Source organism: Drosophila takahashii, chromosome 3L (assembly GCF_030179915.1).
Source record: "Drosophila takahashii strain IR98-3 E-12201 chromosome 3L, DtakHiC1v2, whole genome shotgun sequence".
Lineage (NCBI taxonomy): Eukaryota > Metazoa > Arthropoda > Insecta > Diptera > Drosophilidae > Drosophila > Drosophila takahashii.
This window is the reverse complement of record NC_091680.1, coordinates 10,711,761-10,728,762: the sequence shown is the minus strand read 5'-3', so window position 1 is coordinate 10,728,762 and position 17,002 is coordinate 10,711,761. Positions and strand designations below refer to the sequence as shown.

The window sequence follows — 17,002 nt, the reverse complement described above, 5'->3', positions numbered from 1 at the left end:
ATTTCGGGTTCTTCTAGCAAATCGAATTATGATTTCAGGGTAATCTATCTCGTCTTTTAGCTAAGGGAAAATCAATTAAGTGTTAAGGTGGAGAGATTAACAAGAGAGCGATGTCCTATGGGGTTGGAAAAGATTTTATAAATCTATTTTTAAGGCATAACAAATGGAAAAGGATATGAATTTTTTTAAAGTCGTATATTATAGTTCCAAAAAGCTTAAAAACTAAATAACTTATTGACTTTATTCTACAATAAATCTTAAAATACTGTACATTCCCAAAATTATACATTCAGTATATGTCCTTCCATCTCTTATTTCTCTTTTTTGTTAATTATATTTTTTATAATTATATTTTTTTTTAGTCCTTTCATCTGTTGCTTTTTCTGCAATCTATCCCTAAGAAAAGTCACCCTCCCAGATATATCACTGCCAAAAATCTCCTCTATTAACCCCCCAATTGTCGAGAGTCCCTGTGCCGATCAATAAGTTTGTCATCGTGGGCTAATCATTTCCTTCACTTTCCTCGCAACATATGGCACTTCTCTCTTTATCTCTATCCTCCATTCTACCTGTCCTTCTATCTCTTTTCAATAATGGATCCTTTTACGCTTAGGATTTCTATATATTTTATCCGCTTTCTTTGTGTTAGGGGTAGTACAATTGTTCTTTTTTTTCGGGTAACCCGACGAGGGCCAAAGAAAACAGATGCATTTTGTGTGGGATTCATCGTATATGTGTGGGTCGATAACTCACACGCACACGAATTTAATGAGCCATGCGAAACACGTTTCTGGAGGAAGTGAGAAGGGTAGAAAGAGAGTGAAAGAGACAGAGGGTCCGCCGCCGACGCGCTTGCGCAGTTTGGTTCTTCTTGTGGATCGTCGATCACCTTGTCGAGCGGTCGTCGAATGCTCGGTTTAGTTCAAACGCGAACATCGCCGGGATCGGACGTTATATCCCACAATATCCATATATATATAGTCTTCCGCCGGTTTTTAGTGCTTCCTCCCCAACCGACCGACATTTAATTTGAATATCATTGTAAACCGATCGCGAGTCGCGTATTAATTAACAATCTAGCGGCGATCTTGTGATTCTCTCAGTCTATATAACTGTGCCTCAAATGGGTCTCTGAAAAAAGACCACACCACACCACCGCCTAGTGCATAAATCTTGAGCGTTTTGTGATATTCTCTTCAACATGATCATTTGCATATCGGGTTTTATAATTGGCGAAAGGTAGGAACCCCTTTGCCTGACCCAGAAAACGAAAGTTCTCTTATCTTCTACATTAGATAAACAAAAAACAAGGCTTGGTCATGATATTGATATCAAAATTGGAAATTCCTGAGAGAAGCCATTATTTATATGAAATTTGGAAGGCCTACTTTAAATTATGACAATTTCTATAAATATTTCACATTTTGATAAAATAAATAGTCATAAATATAAATAAATAAAACGATTTAAAAAATACTCTAACAAAATTAGATTAAATATTAATTAAAAATTGCAGATCTCCACAAAATAGTCATAAATAATAATATAAAAAAACAATTTATAAATAAACTAACAAATTTTAATTAAAGACCAATCATTGCTAATTCAAGAGCAATACTTGTCTTTCAATTGATTGGTTGATAGCGATATTGATATTATTTCGAATATGTATACAATTTTTCGAGGGTAGGAAATATAATAGACTCTTTAGACTTTCCGATAGCAACAGTTTATTAACCAGTCACCTCTTTTTCCCTCCACTTGCAGCTTTCCCCAGAAGAGCCTGGAGCGGAGCGGTTCCACCCAGTACGAACTGGCTGGGGCGCAACAGCCGGGATCCGCCAATGCCTCCTCCACCTGCACAGATGGCGGCAGTGTGGGCGGCTATGTCTACCTGCAGAACCACTACGCCCCCGGCGCCCACAGCTCCTCCTCGGCCGCCATCAACTATCCTGCGCAACAGCATCCCCAGATGGTCTACCAAATCCAGCAGTATCCCACGTGCCATCAGCAGCAGCAGCAACAGCACCTCCAGCAGCAGCATTTGCACCAGAACTCCGCCGGTGGTCACTACATGCAGGTGACGGCGACGGGCGGCGGTGCCCAGTATCACCATCATCACATGCTCCACGGCCACGGCCATCATGCCCATCATCATGGTCACGGCGGAGCGGTGGTCATCGCCGGCAGCGGAGTGGGCACTGGCCTGGGATCCGGAGCCACCAGTGTGATCATGCAGCACCAGCAGCAGCAGCAGCAGCAACAGAATATGCACAAGAAGAACTCCATCCGGAACAACGGAGATGTCCTCAAGCGAACGCGAGCTCAGTCAGCGTAAGTGTTTCTGAGAGTCAGGGGATGTTGACATTTAGGGAAGATTAGGGGGAGTGTGCCGGGATGTTATGTGCAGTCTTAAGTGTATACTTTTCAGGGGGCCAAAGGAAGATTTCCGGGAAGCATTCGTTATCGCAATGTGTAGTTTGGAGGGCAAGTTCTATCAAAATGTGTACTTTAGAAGGAGATTATGGGAGGCATAGCTATAAAGTAATGAAAAACAGATGGTTTTAAATTTGTATAATATTAGATGATCAACGCTGAGAATATTAATTTTAATTTACAGATAGATTTTTAAAATACCGTTTTCTAATTTTCCTTAAATACAACTCATCCTTTTTGTTTATCATGGTTAACCGCAACAGTATTAAAAATATAAAAATTTTATTTTTAGACAAAGATTGCTTATACCTCAATATTCTTTTTCTGGAAACTGACTTCAAAGTTGATTAGCTATTTCAATCTAATTTATTTAATCAGATATGTGAATTTATCAGTTCTTGGCTATATGTCTAGAAAATCAGCAATAAATTATTCATCACCTGAGCTTATTCACAGTCAATTTCTTATCAGAAGAAAGAATTCTCATGATTAAAAAAATATTCGTTATCTGAAAAATGCGTTGTATACAAACAAAAAACGAATGGCAATGCTTAGTTTTGATTTCTGTGCTTAAATTTGCCTAACATTGAACTTACGAGTGATACTCCTTTTTTTTAAGAGTGACAGATTCTTTGTGAACATTAATTGCCTACTTAAGGCATTTCATCAGTTTTTGTGTAAACAATCCATCAAGCTGAAGGGTAGCAACAGAAGCTCATCGTCGCTTATCTAATTAGTTATCTGTAAAAGTAAAAGTGTGCCTGGTGGGATTGACCATTCGTCAGCCAAATGGGTTCGGACTTTGACTTGAAAATTATCATCAGCTAGCTGGGATATACAGGTGGTATCTTAGATAAGACAGCGCGACGTTAAGGTAAATATTTGTCCTACTGCAGTAAAACATCTGATGTGCTGGCAAATATTATTAAGAGAGGGGACTATTATGCAGCTGCCTTGGAAAATTCTTAGGAGGAAATTAGGATGTAAGTTTGCAATTTCAGGGAATTTCCCAGAATAGTAGTAACTTTATAGGGCCCTGCTGACTAATTTCAACTGTCTGCAGACGGAGTATCAATCGAAATAAACGATTGCTTGTAGCAATAATAAAATTGCCGCCCCATTCGAGGGGCGAATGTTAATCAGGTCGATAGCCCAGAGGGGCGACAGTGACGACGCCAGAGAATTGTATTTCAAAGATACTCGTACTCGTTCTCGTACTCGTGCGCTATCTTATCGGGCGGGGCGAAAAAAACATTCGGTCTCCGGCGTAGACTTTTGTCAGTTATTTGCAAATTTCCAACCAAGCAAAAGCAGAGCGCTCTTACCACTCCAACACACCGGATACCCAAGAGATACTTACCGGATATATATCTCATTCTTCTACCCCAATCTAGCTACGAACTCTCACAAGATCTGCTGGAGAAACAGATCGAGCTGCTGGAGCGCAAGTACGGCGGAGTTCGGGCCCGCAACGCAGCGGTCACTATTCAGCGCGCCTTCCGTCACTACATGATGGTCAAGAAGTTCGCCTCGATCACCGCAATGGCCAAGGCGGAGAAGCGCCTCAGCCGAAGGATGGTGGTGACGGCCAGTAGTTTGGGCCTGGCGGAGGAGGGAGCTTCCTCCTCTTCGGCCTACGGCAGTGCCACGGAATCTCAGCTCACCGAGCAGCAGCAGCAACAGTTGGCGGCGGCCCAGCAGCAGCAGCAACAACAGCAGCAGCAGCAGCCACGTGTCACCATCATGGCGGGTCCGGCGGGAGCAGCCTCACCTGGCCTCTCGCGGACGCCTCCCACGCGATCGCTTTCCATGCGGGAGCGACGTCAGCTGGACTGCAGTCCCATACCGCGTAGTCAGTCAGGTGAGTGTAAAGATAATGGAATCCCAGACGGGATATCACATAGATTGACGAAAATTGCATCAGCTTGGGGTGTTTTGAAAAATAAAGATTAAAATTCCTAGTTTAATTACATTAGCTTAGGTGATAAATATAAACACGCTTAGCAAGCTTATTTTAATTAAATATATTTATTACAATGATAAGAAGAAGTAGACGTATGCGGTTTTTATTTATTTTACGTATAAAATAATTTCACTTAACAATTATACTTAATTAAAATATTATAAACTTTGATTTGAACACTACGATTTAATAAATATTTAAAGTAAATATGAGTAGCATTGAGTCTAATATTTTTAAACTTGATTCACATATTTTCAAAATAATTCATGCAAATTAATATGTTTTGACAGAAATATAAAGTTTTTGTATTTAATTCAAATATGTATGTACTACATGTCCAGGCATTCAATATGCAGATATTTACTTATACAATATTATTTTGTTTTTTTAAAAAGTATCCATTTAGCAATAATGTTATTTTTATACCCGTTACTCGTAGAGTAAAAGGGTATACTAGATTCGTGCAAAAGTATGTAACAGCTAGAAGGAAGCGTTTCCGACCCCATAAAGTATATATATTCTTGATCAGGGTCACTAGCCGAGTCGATCTAGCCATGTCCGTCTGTCCGTCTGTCCGTCTGTCCGTCTGTCCGTCTGTCCGTCTGTCCGTCTGTCTGTCCGTCTGTCTGTCTGTATGAACGCTGAGATCTCGGAAACTACAAAAGCTAGAAGGTTGAGATTTCCCACACATATTCTTTGGCTTCCTACGCAGCGCAAGTTTATTTTAGCCGAGCGCCACGCCCCCTCTAACGCCCACAATCGCCCACTAACGATTTTAAAATGGGTCCTGCGCCCACATCCTTAAAGATTTCCGATAAGTATAAATGCAATTTTGTTGTGTATATTTATACCTATCGAAATGTAGAAGACATTTTTCAAATCGGACCATTCATTAAAAAGTTATACGCATTCAAAATTTATATATCTATCTCCCTCGCACTCCCTTTAGCTGAGTGACGGGTATTAGATAGTCGGGACACCAACCCGACTATAGCGTTCTCTCTTGTTCTTCTTAAAGTGTTTGACCTCAAAGTACTTAAAAATTCCACGAATTAACTTTATGTTATTGGCTTACTTTATCTGCTTGGGGTGACCCTTTTGGTGACTTTTTAAAGCAAATAAGAGTTTAATGATCTCAAGGAAGTCACAAGGTTAATTTGAAATTTAAAAGTAAACAAGTTCCTAAATAAATATTGAGGTGCAAACAAAACGATGTGAAATTAAATATAATAATTATATTTAATATTTAATCATTTTATAACATTTTTTTTATTTAGACCATTCTTTCTTAATGTTCAAATTTACCAGGCATAAACCAAATTTGCGTCTTAACTTTGTTTTATCAAAATAATACTAGATATGTTAGGCTGTTAAGAGGGGTCTTTGATCTCTAATCAAGACAAGTTGTTGGTCTTATCAAGGCAATAATGATTAAATAAAAAATGTTTTTTTAAACATTCAGGAGAGGGTGCAATTTTTTTATTCCTTAATAATTTTACTAACCTTTTCCTCTTTTACAGGAGCCTCCCCCGCCTCCATTTCCAGCTCGACAGTCAGCACCTCCGCTCTGGCCTCCCATCCGCATGTGAATCTTTTGCACGCGGCCGAGCCGCATTACTACAATGCCCAGGCGCTGCCCACGGCGGCTGCCTACTACACCAGCTACCACGGATCGCCGCACGATCTGAGCTACGCCAGCTCGGCGGACACCTCGCTGAATGCCTCGTGGGTGAACACCAGCGGCCACTCCCCGCACACGCCCTACTATTCGGCGGCCCAGATATATATGCGGCCCAAGGGCGGCAGCACCACGCCCACGCCCAGTTGCAGCGGCAGCACGGGCAGCGGCAGCGGAGGCAGCGCCGGCGGCGGCAGCACCAAGAAGGTGCCGCCCGAGGTGCCCAAACGCACCAGCTCCATAACGGCGCAACAGCAGACGCAGTTGCTCCTGCTGCAACGCCAAACGCCGCCGCCTCCCTCGTTGCTGCGAACCAATGGCCTTTGTAAGACGGCCGAGAACGGCAGCCTGACCTCCGTGCAGAGCTCGGGATCCGATTCGAGTGTCACCTCGGCGGAACGCAACCTCAACAGCGATTTGGGCTCGGATCGCAGCAACTCACCGCACACCTGGAAAAGGGGAACAGCTTTGAATAGCTCGCAGCAGTTCTCCACGCACTCGGCGGATTCAGCGGGTGTGGTTTCGGGAGGAGTCGCCGGAGGAGCCGGTGTTTATGCCGCACAAATGCAGGCTGCCGTGGCAGCAGCCACAGCTGCTGGAGGATTACCGCCCGCCGATGACCATGCCATCTCCTCGCACACCAGTGCCGCTCAGTACGAGCAGCACGAGCAGCAGCAGCACGAACAGCAGCAATTGCAGGCTGCCGCCGCTGCCGCTGGAGTGGCACAGAACTACAAGATGTCGGAGACGATACGCAAGAGGCAGTATCGCGTTGGCCTTAATCTGTTCAACAAAAAGCCGGAGAAAGGCATCACGTATCTGATCAGGCGAGGATTCCTGGAGAATACACCGCAGGGCGTGGCCCGTTTCCTCATCACGCGGAAGGGTTTGTCGCGCCAGATGATCGGCGAGTATCTGGGCAATCTGCAGAACCAGTTCAACATGGCCGTGCTGAGTTGCTTTGCCATGGAATTAGACTTGTCCGGCCGCCAGGTGGATGTGGCTCTGCGAAAGTTCCAGGCCTACTTCCGCATGCCTGGCGAGGCACAAAAGATTGAGCGCCTGATGGAGATCTTCTCGCAGCGCTACTGTGAATGCAATGCGGACATTGTGGGGCGACTGAGATCATCTGATACGGTATGTCTATTAGTTTATTATAGCTAAAGTTCCCCTCTAATATTTATTTTTCCTTGATTTTACAGATCTTCGTTTTGGCCTTTGCCATTATCATGCTGAACACGGATCTGCACACGCCCAATCTCAAGCCAGAGCGTCGCATGCGCGTCGAGGACTTTATCAAGAACTTGCGTGGCATCGACGACTGTCATGACATCGACAAGGACATGCTGATGGGCATTTACGATCGCGTCAAGTCCGACGAATTCAAACCGGGCAGCGACCATGTCACCCAGGTGATGAAGGTCCAGGCCACCATTGTCGGCAAGAAGCCCAATTTGGCGCTGCCCCATCGCCGCCTCGTCTGCTATTGCCGTCTGTACGAGATTCCCGACGTGAACAAGAAGGAACGACCTGGTGTCCATCAACGTGAGGTCTTCCTGTTCAACGATCTGCTGGTCATCACCAAAATCTTTAGCAAAAAGAAGACCTCCGTGACGTACACGTTCCGCAACAGCTTCCCGCTGTGCGGCACCGTTGTCACCCTGCTGGACATGCCCAACTATCCGTTCTGCATTCAGCTCTCCCAGAAGGTCGACGGCAAGATCCTGATCACCTTCAATGCCCGCAACGAACACGATCGCTGCAAGTTTGCCGAGGATCTCAAGGAGTCCATTAGCGAGATGGACGAGATGGAGTCGCTGCGCATTGAGGCCGAGCTGGAGCGTCAGAAGTCGGCGCGCAATCGTGCCCCGGGCAATGCGGAGAATCGTGACAGTGGCGTCGCCGATGTGGAGGTCTGTCCGTGTCCCTATCAGCCGGGATCCCAGGCAGCCGGCGAGCAGGCTCCGAATTCCGCTGACTCCTCGCAACAGCTGAAGCGCAGTGCGCTCAGCAACAGCCTTCTCGACATGCACGAGCAATGTGAGTTTGCTGAATAAATTGATTTTAAGTGTAGCACTGTGATCTCTTAATTTGTTAAATACAAGAAGCATGTTTAATCTGTTAAAAACTAGTATTTACTGGACCTTACTGACTCCAAATCGTCTCCTCTTCCAGTTGGCAATGAGAAACCTCAGCGACGAGGCAGCGTTGGCTCTTTGGACAGCGGCATGAGCATTTCGTTCCAGTCCACCACCACCTCCAGCGCCTCGAGGGAAAATGCAGCTGCCATTGCTGCTGCAGCCAATGCAGCGGCGGCGGCCAAGATGCGATTTAATATGCCGCCCACGGCGGCCATAGCCACGCCTAGCAATGTGTATGCCGCGCCGGGAATGCAGGCCTATACCCATGCCAACTTTGTGCAGCAATCGCAGGCCGCTTACATTATGCAGCAGCAACAAATGCTCCAGCAGCAGGCACAAATGCAAGCCCAAGCTCAAGCTCAAGCTCAAGCTCAGGCGCAGGCGCAGCCACTTACCGGCCGAATACCGGGACGCGAGCGGAAGGCTTCGCGCACGGATGAGAACGGACGGTCGACGGAGGTCTAAGTCATCTATTGTACATTTTAGTTACTGAGCAAAGCGATAATTATTAAATCTATATAGCATATAGAATGGAATATCTGTATAATCCGAATCGAAACGAACCGAACGCCATTTTCTTCAACACCTAACCCACACACACACACAGCTTACGAGTATATAGTGAATTCTTAAATGTTCCTTCGTTCTCTGCTAATATTAATGTATATAAATTAAACTTTTGTCCGTTTCACACTATCTACACATTACACACTAAAAATAAGTTTCTAAAACTAATTGTATATACATCAGCATAATATAATACACCCGCGATCTATGATAACTATTCTCTAAATATGCATATGTATTAATTGTATAATTCTAATCTTTCTTGAAAACACCAATTTACCCCGGGGCAACTTCTATGTCCATCCCCCCCCCCCCCTTTTTTTTGATCTAGCCCTTTACGAATTACAAAAGCGATTTATGAATGTAGTTCCATTAGCATATACTTACTCCCCGTTAAGTGCGCGCTATGTATATTATATATTTTCTTTACCCTACATTATGTTTGTGTAACTAAAAAATGAAGTTCGTGTATACCGCGTGTCTGTGTGTATATACCCTGAATATTAATTTAAAAGCATTTAGCTATAATTATTCATATTTATAGAGCCAAAACTACCCGAAACCTAAAATATTAAATACGAGTATAACAAAACACGAAGTATATGAAAACAAAACAATATGTATATGAAAAAGCAAAAGACTTAAAAATTTCAATAAATGAAAGGAAATAATACCAATGATCAGTTGATCGCGTTTTTACTTTTTGCTGGGATTTCGTTGGGACTTTAATCCCCCAAAAACAAACACATTATCTTCATTCGTTTATATATCGTTTTTATTAGTGATTCAACTTATTTTGTATTATTGCTGACTTTACTAATTAAGGCCTTGTACAAAATTATTGTATTTCCGATTAAGTGCTAAATTCTATGTTCGTAGTACATCTCTGTTCTCTGTTACGGTTCGTGTCTGTATAGATAGGATTGCATTTTGGGCGTTGTGTGTTAGTATAAACAATTATTTTGAATAATGTACACAAAAGTATAAGGATAACACATAGTATTTTGTTGTGGATTTTTACATAAATCGGTTTGCTTAAACAGAAGCCGCTTGGCGGTGTCTCTGTGGTGTGAAAGCGAAATACGAACTGGCATATATGTATGAAATAATAAGCATTAAAATTAATCGTAAACGTATTTTGGCACTGTAAATAAAAGTTTGCTTCCGATGAAAACCCTAAAGAAAATACATACAAATTGCTGCTATCGAATGGGGAAATCAAATTGTAATAAATTACACAAGATTGCTTGCCAAATGCGGGGGGGAGTAGATAACTTCTATCCTAGGACCCTATGATTTTTTTTATCGTTTGATTAAACTAAGAGGCGCTAAGGGGCTTCCTCCGGTTAACCCACAGCGATGATCTCTGTTGGGGAGGAGGTTATTCCTAGACCATGCCAAAGTCGGTGCAAACGGAGGCTGTTGGAGCTGCCGGGGTTGGCTGGTTGTTCTGCTGCTTCTTCTGCTGCTTCTCCGCCGCCGCCGCCGCTGCCATATTGAGTTCCACCAGGGTATCGATGCTGTTGAGGCTCACACCCTGCAGTATCTTTCTTGCCGCCAGGGAGGTAAAGTTGAAGGACAGGTCGGTGAGACTGGGAAAGTTATACAGCTCCTCGTTGCCATTGGCCAGCACATTGCCCATTCCCTGCTCCAGCGATTCCTTGGTCAAGCTGAGTCGCCTGTCGATGGCCTCCTTATCGATCGATTTATCATTGGCCAGATCTTTTAAAGCCAAATTGGGCTCACTGCCCAGCGGATTGCTGGACTTGTGCAGCAAATGGGCCAGCGCCAGTTCGTCGCCGTTCATGGAGCACTTTTGCAGCTGGCAGACGGACTCATAGCACAGATTCTTGAGGTCCGTGCTGCTGTTCATCATCATGTTGTTGCTCTGCGAGGCACCCACATCCTTGGAGCTCTTCTCGTAGAAATGCAGGTTGCCCACCGAGCCGGCTATCTCAAAATCCTGCTTGGCCAGCGCCGCCAGCTTGAGCGGAGCCTCGGCACTCGGTGAATTCGGCTGGGATTCATTCTTCAGCACGTTGTTCTTGTAGGCAATCCCGTTGTTGGCCAACTGGAGGCACAGCTTCCGGCTGTTGTTCATCGTGGCATCGTTATTTGTGTTCTTGGCATACTTCCCACCATCGTAAATCGGATGATCGGCCTCCACGGTACATGTGTTCTCCGGGGAACTCTCACTGATGAAGGATATGGAGTCGCAGGTCTCGGAATTGGCCTCCGTTTCGCTGAGTGGCTGCTCGGTAACCGTTTCCGTTTCCGACGGCTTAACCGGCGTCGACGTGGCCATCGAAGGAGGAGCTGCTGCAGAAGTCTGCTTGGACAGGGTCTTCTTGATCACCTCGCCCTTCTCATTCGTCATTGTCTCATTGTTGATGATAAACACATTCGAATTCTCCAGCATCTTGCCATTCTCCAGGGTTATAACACTCCTAACCGGTGAGTTTTGCACAAAGATCTTGGTGCTCGGTATGCTCTGATTGCCATTCGAGGTGGTCACCTGCAGGGTAATCGAGTTGTTGCTACTGGAGGTGGGCACTCCATTGCTTCCCGCCGGATAGATCATCTCCTCTAGAATTCGACTGGGCGTGCTGGCCCTCTGCCGCTGCGCCTGGGCCTCGGCTACGCGTGCCCTCATCGCCTGATGACGTGGTGTTCCGCGTGGCGAACCATTTAGCAGGAGAATCGAACGAGAACTCCCTGTGCCATTACTCCCACTGGTGGAGGGCGCTATCACTGCCGTGTTGGTGGAGCATTGCGAGTCCAGACTAGAGTGGCCGCTGGTCTTTTGGCTAAAGGACACCTTGCCGCTGTCGATGCTCGACGGACCACTGGCCAGCATCGAGGCGGTCCTGCAGGACTCCAGGCTCGAGGGACCGCTGCTCTGCAGACTCCGGTACGTGGCCTTGTTGTCCTGATGACACCCGTTGATGATCAGTCCTTCCGGGTGCCGCTTGGCCGCCGTCGCCTTCAGCGTGGCGGATCGCGATGGCGAGCTTTCGAAGATGTGCTTCCCAATTACCGACTTCTGTGCTGTCTTCGGCGGCGTTGGCGTCACCGATCCGCCATGACCCGGATGACTCAGGCGGGACTTGGCCGTCGTGGCGGGTATCGACTGCGTGGAACGAGGTAGCGAACTGCTGCAGTACACCGGCGATCGGCGGCGGATGGGCGAGCAGTCCCTGGAGGAAATCAGAAACGTCGACTCGCTGGACATGTGGCGTCGATGGCGACGGGGCAGCGTCGAGGAGCGCTGGCTCAGCTCCGAGCCGTCGTAGAACGTCGAGTTGGACAGCGTGTGCGCCACGGGCATGTCCTGTGGGAAGAGTTAAGGAAAAGAATTGAGTTAGAAATATATTTGTGATCATTAAGTTAAAGATTACAGTATTGTACATAAATAATTTGTAATCCATGGCTTGTTTTTAGAATTAGAGAGAGCTAAGAGAGAGCTTAATACATCTTTATATCAATAAGTTAAAGATAACTATTTCAAAGACTGTGTGTGAATTGTTTTCTACCCAAAAGAACACAAGTTTAGGCTTCACAATGTAATTTACAAAATTTTAAAAGACCATAAATGGCTAGAAATCTATCTTCGTTCAGTAAATCGATTTCTTTATTTTTTCTTGATTAGTGGCAGAGTAGAGCTTTATAAAAAATTGCAAGGAACTATTTTTGTACCGGAATCTTTCCTTCTAATTTATAGATTTTTAAGAACCGACTTTAAAACTAAACTAAAAATTATTTTTTTTTAAAATACAATATAATATTGCTTAAAACTTTTTCTTTTGTACATAAAGCTACTACTTTTATAACCATTCACACTTTTTAATAATTCAAATGGAACTATTAAAGAAATCAGAGATCAAAATAAAGGGTTTAAAATGCTAATTAGACTGTATCTATATATCTATCTATATCCTAATAATGTTATCCTGTGTAATGTTATGATACTATTTTGATATTATTATTTTTTTTTAAATATGAATTCTAGTTTAGGCTAACTGCTTACGTGCTCGGCTGTTTGTGTGCCCACGCTGTGGAGGTGAACGGCTCTGGTGTTGAACCACTCGGCTGGAGGGAATTGTGCCGAGTAGGTCTCAATTTGTCGCTGCTTGGCTCGACCGCTGCGTCGGAACAGGCGTGAGAGCAAAGATCCTTTTTCTAAAATGGGGAAAAAACACCTAATTAAAAAAATTTTTTTAAATATTGAAGATATAAACTCACTGGGTGATGACGAATCTGTGCTTTGGTATTCCGAGCTGCTGCTGTCCGTGGTATTGAGCGTTTGGGCGTAGGTCTTGGACAGACTTCGCGTGGAGGCGCAGCGTTGCAGGCGCTTCGACGAGCCAAAGAGCCGCAAACTGTGCCGGCGTTCCAAGCTGCGCGGCGTCGGAAACGAGGCACTGCGTCGCTTCGCCGCCCTTGGATAGATGATCTTGTCATTGGGATTGCCTGTTGATCGATCGCACATTATATTGATTGATTCTACTGAGATGATGATTGAGAACTCACCGCCGCAGATCACATCCGCCAGATTCGTTTGGATGCACTGGTGGGTGAGGTCGCCGTCCCGCTCCGTTGAGATTTCGCCGTACAGCGAGTGCAAAGCCTCGGAATTGGACATCAGCATGGTGCGCGCCTCCTGGGGAACCACATCGTCGCCGTGCTGCTGCTCCTCCTCCGCCAGGTGACTGTAAGCCAGGCTCCCGTTCAGCTGGTGGTGATTGCTGCGCGGCCTCGATCGACTGCGTCGGCGCCTGGAGAAGATTAGAGAGTCAGTTAATCTTGTATTTATTGTATTAAAAATAGGAGGACCTAATCTGAAGCTGTAAAAACAAATATTTATAGGTTGACTATTTATTTAATATTATATAGGTGATTTAATTAGACTCTATATAGTGATTTATTCTTGTTTTTTTCAATATTTATTTATTATTGTTTATTATGTTTTTTGTTTCTATTTTTTAATTATTTATTTGTTTATGTATTACTTAATTAATTATTTGTTTTATGTATTATTTGTTTTATGTATAAATATATTTATTTATTTAATTAGGAACTTTTTTATTTATTTAGATCTTCATTCGTTTATTTACCTATTTTTTAATTTTTTATTTAGTTATTTATTTAAATATTTACTGTTTTTATTTTTAATTTAGTCATTTGCTATTTATTATTCAGATGAATTTATCCTATTTATTTTATTACTCACTCTGGCGTGAAGATAAAGTATCCCTTGGAGGTCTGGTAGATCTTCTGCTCCTGCATCAGCTGGGCGAGCGAGTCGTAGATGACCTCGGTGGCGGGCGTGGTCATGTGGGGGAAGCGGGCGCCCAGCTTGCCGCGCACATGCTCAATGGTGGCCGACTGGCCCTCGGCGGTGAGGTCCATGATCACATCGCACAGAGCCTCGGGAAGCGGCGTGAACTGCCCCTGAACCGTCGGCGTCACAATGCAATCGTCAATGTCACCTGGAAAATGTCAAGGGGAGAGATGATGGTGTGGTCAGAAAAAAAGTAAAGTAGATGAAAATAAAAGCAAGACAACATGTGCAACTGGACCGCTTATATGGCTAATCACCGGACGGACGACTGCCCCATTTGGTCACCTAAACTTGCTCGCATTTTTTCCAACGAACTCGACTTTTCGCCTGGCATTTTGGGTGGCCACCTGGGAGACTTGCCTTGGCTCGCTTGGCATTTTGGCCACGTTCGAGTGACGGGGTAATTAAACCGCCTGAATTGAGTTTGGCTTTTTAGTTTGACCTCTCCGCTGCCCGGAGGTCATGCGAAGTCTGCTGGAATATGCATGAGATGACTGTCAATGCGCTGGGCGCAGAGAAAAATTTAAAAATGAAAAGTACACATGTCTCAAAAAATAATTACTTTTTTATATATTTAAAAGGAGTTACTTGATTACAGAAACTAAGCTATTTATAAAATTCCTTTAAAAAAAGAAAATTTTTTCACAACTAAGTAAAAATTGTCCAAATGTGAAAAATTATACCGTGATGAGATTGAAATTAAATTCCCAGTCGATGGCATTCAAACCTTCAAACTTTAATTTTTGAAAGTTTTTTGCGCTTATGAAAAATTTAGAAACTAACAGATTTTTTTTAAATCTGCTTCCAAGGGATTTGGATCTTTATTTTAGGTTATTAGATGGAAAAAACTCTCGTCTTTCTTCTAAGATAGGTATTTTTACAAAATTACGGCGAAAAAATGCAAAGAATATTTAATTTCTTACAAAAAATTTTAATTTTATTTTTAAATCTAACCAGCAAATTGTTTAAAGTTTGTTTAGTTTGTAATGAAACTAATGACCAATACAGGTAACATTTTTCTCCCTGTAATTGCAGCATCATCTGCTGGCATTACCGTATATGGCGGTCGCATCGTTCACGCGGCGTATACTTAATTAAAACGCGCTCCCATCAGCCAGAGAAATCAAAACAAAGCGAAGAGCGCTGCACACCTTGGCGTCGCTTTATTATTTTTACCTGCTGGTGCCGCATCGTGCCCGTAAATTAAATGCGCCTCCACAAACGCTTCCTACTTGCAACTTAACCTCTAAAAAAGTAGCAAAAAAGCAACGACAAGCAACGCCCCCGAGGCAAGTGTCTAGTGGCATGCCTCAAAATTGCAATAATAAACATTGGGGGACAGAGACGGAGACAATGACATAAGACAGAGGGGGATGGAGGTGCGATGACTGCAAAATCAGACCAAGTGTGTGACGACCTCCGTTTTGGCCGGGCCAAGAGATGCAGGCAGAGGCACAGGCACACAGGCAAGCCTCTTGGCCAAACGTCCTTGCGGCAGTTGCATAATCAATTTTTCAAGTTTTCACTTTCCGTTGCAGCCTGCGGCTGTAAAATTACACCGTAAATAATGTCACCTGCATTGAAATGGAGGGAACTAGGTTTATTGTCATACAGAAATTCGATTTTGCAAGATATGTATAAACTAGACTAAATCAAATTAAATAGTTTATATACCTCGTATTTATTTAGTCTTGTAGAAAAGTAAGGAAAACTAAACTAGTTGTTGTCGACATTATTTATACAACTTCATTCATATTTAAAAAATGTAAAGTTTAGGCAAAGGTTAGTTTAGGTAAAGGTTATTTAAATTTCGAATGTAAAGGAGTTAGAAAGAGGGCTAAATCTCTATATTCTTTACTGCTTTGGCACGAATTCAACTGTTTTAAAATTACTTTAAAATATTTTTCTCAGTGCTCCAATACCCGGCAGCAATTTGCGCCATCAGCCAAAGACAAAATAAAATGCCATGTGGGATGCTCCGTCGTCAAGGACAATTAGCGGCAATATCCAACGCAGCTTGCAGTTGGGTTTTCTTTTTTTTTCTTTTGAGTTAGCAACTTGCAATTTTGAGTTTGCAGTTGGCAGTTGGGAGGTTGGGAAGTCTTGTAGAAAAACAGTCGCCAGAAATCCGCCTTTCCCTCTCTCTCGCACTTTCACATTGCAAATTTGCTAAGCGATTAATCTTTGGGCCGCATTTTCTGTGTGTGTGGCGTCACTTGGAGCTGCACTCAATCTCCATCTCCATCTCGCCGGGCCCCAAAAGCATTTGTTGTCCGCCAGTTACATGGATGCACTCCCTTTTTCCTTCTTCCACCATCTCAGCCGAGAGCCCCGAGCTAAGCGCGGTTTGGCGATTTATTTGCCAGCGCTTATCATCTGGCACACTCGCCTCTTTATTATACATTTCCCATTTGATTTCGCCACTCCGCAATTTGCCATTCGGCGCTGTTTGGCAGCAACGCCCTGATCATAAATTTGCCAGTGCAGTAGCCAAATTGGGGCTAGATAAACAAATATGAGAGATGGCTGGGCAAACACAAGTAATATATCTACGTATATGGAGGCTCTTGCGGCCACCAGATGCCGCGAGTCACCAAAAAAAGTTTTGTGGGCCCGAGGGGCAGAGTTCGAAATGCCATTTGGCACTGGGCGCAGTCAGTTACATATTCGAAGGCTATATGGGGAAGGTCAGGGCTTCAAAATGAAATTTAATATCGGCAAAAGGTCATAAAAATGTGCCGAGGAAAAGTTTGAACACTTTAAATATTTATGAAGGTTTCTATGATTTTGGGGAGTCAAGTATCTAACAGGGTATATTTATTTAAGAACACATTTTAAGCAAGATACTTAAAATTTGAATATGAAATCATTCAAGC

General features: G+C 43.8%; 2 protein-coding genes across 9 annotated transcripts in view; one reads left to right on the top strand and one right to left on the bottom strand.

Annotated features, from left to right (window-relative positions):
- Positions 1-9,465, top strand: part of siz (Brefeldin-resistant Arf-GEF family protein schizo) — a 47,430-nt gene extending 37,965 nt beyond the window's left edge. For 6 of the 7 annotated variants that reach the window (XM_070215045.1, XM_017143782.3, XM_017143781.3 and 3 more), the window contains 5 exons: positions 1,768-2,334; positions 3,831-4,297; positions 5,920-7,214; positions 7,280-8,117; positions 8,253-9,465. In XM_070215045.1, the coding sequence (XP_070071146.1) occupies positions 1,768-2,334; positions 3,831-4,297; positions 5,920-7,214; positions 7,280-8,117; positions 8,253-8,683 (3,598 nt within the window). In that variant the 3' untranslated portion in view covers positions 8,684-9,465. Of the gene's footprint in view, positions 1-1,095; positions 1,240-1,767; positions 2,335-3,830; positions 4,298-5,919; positions 7,215-7,279; positions 8,118-8,252 lie in introns of those variants that run through there. The other variant, XM_017143783.3, reaches the window with a different exon arrangement.
- A 68-nt stretch (positions 9,466-9,533) lies between these two features.
- Positions 9,534-17,002, bottom strand: part of ko (Stork-head domain-containing protein knockout) — a 60,538-nt gene continuing 53,069 nt past the window's right edge. The window contains exons 5-9 of one of the 2 annotated variants that reach the window (XM_017143784.3): positions 14,016-14,274; positions 13,316-13,560; positions 13,028-13,255; positions 12,813-12,964; positions 9,534-12,116 (exon numbers count right to left, since the gene is read on the bottom strand). In XM_017143784.3, the coding sequence (XP_016999273.2) occupies positions 10,173-12,116; positions 12,813-12,964; positions 13,028-13,255; positions 13,316-13,560; positions 14,016-14,274 (2,828 nt within the window). In that variant the 3' untranslated portion in view covers positions 9,534-10,172. Of the gene's footprint in view, positions 12,117-12,183; positions 12,248-12,812; positions 12,965-13,027; positions 13,256-13,315; positions 13,561-14,015; positions 14,275-17,002 lie in introns of those variants that run through there. The other variant, XM_070215048.1, reaches the window with a different exon arrangement.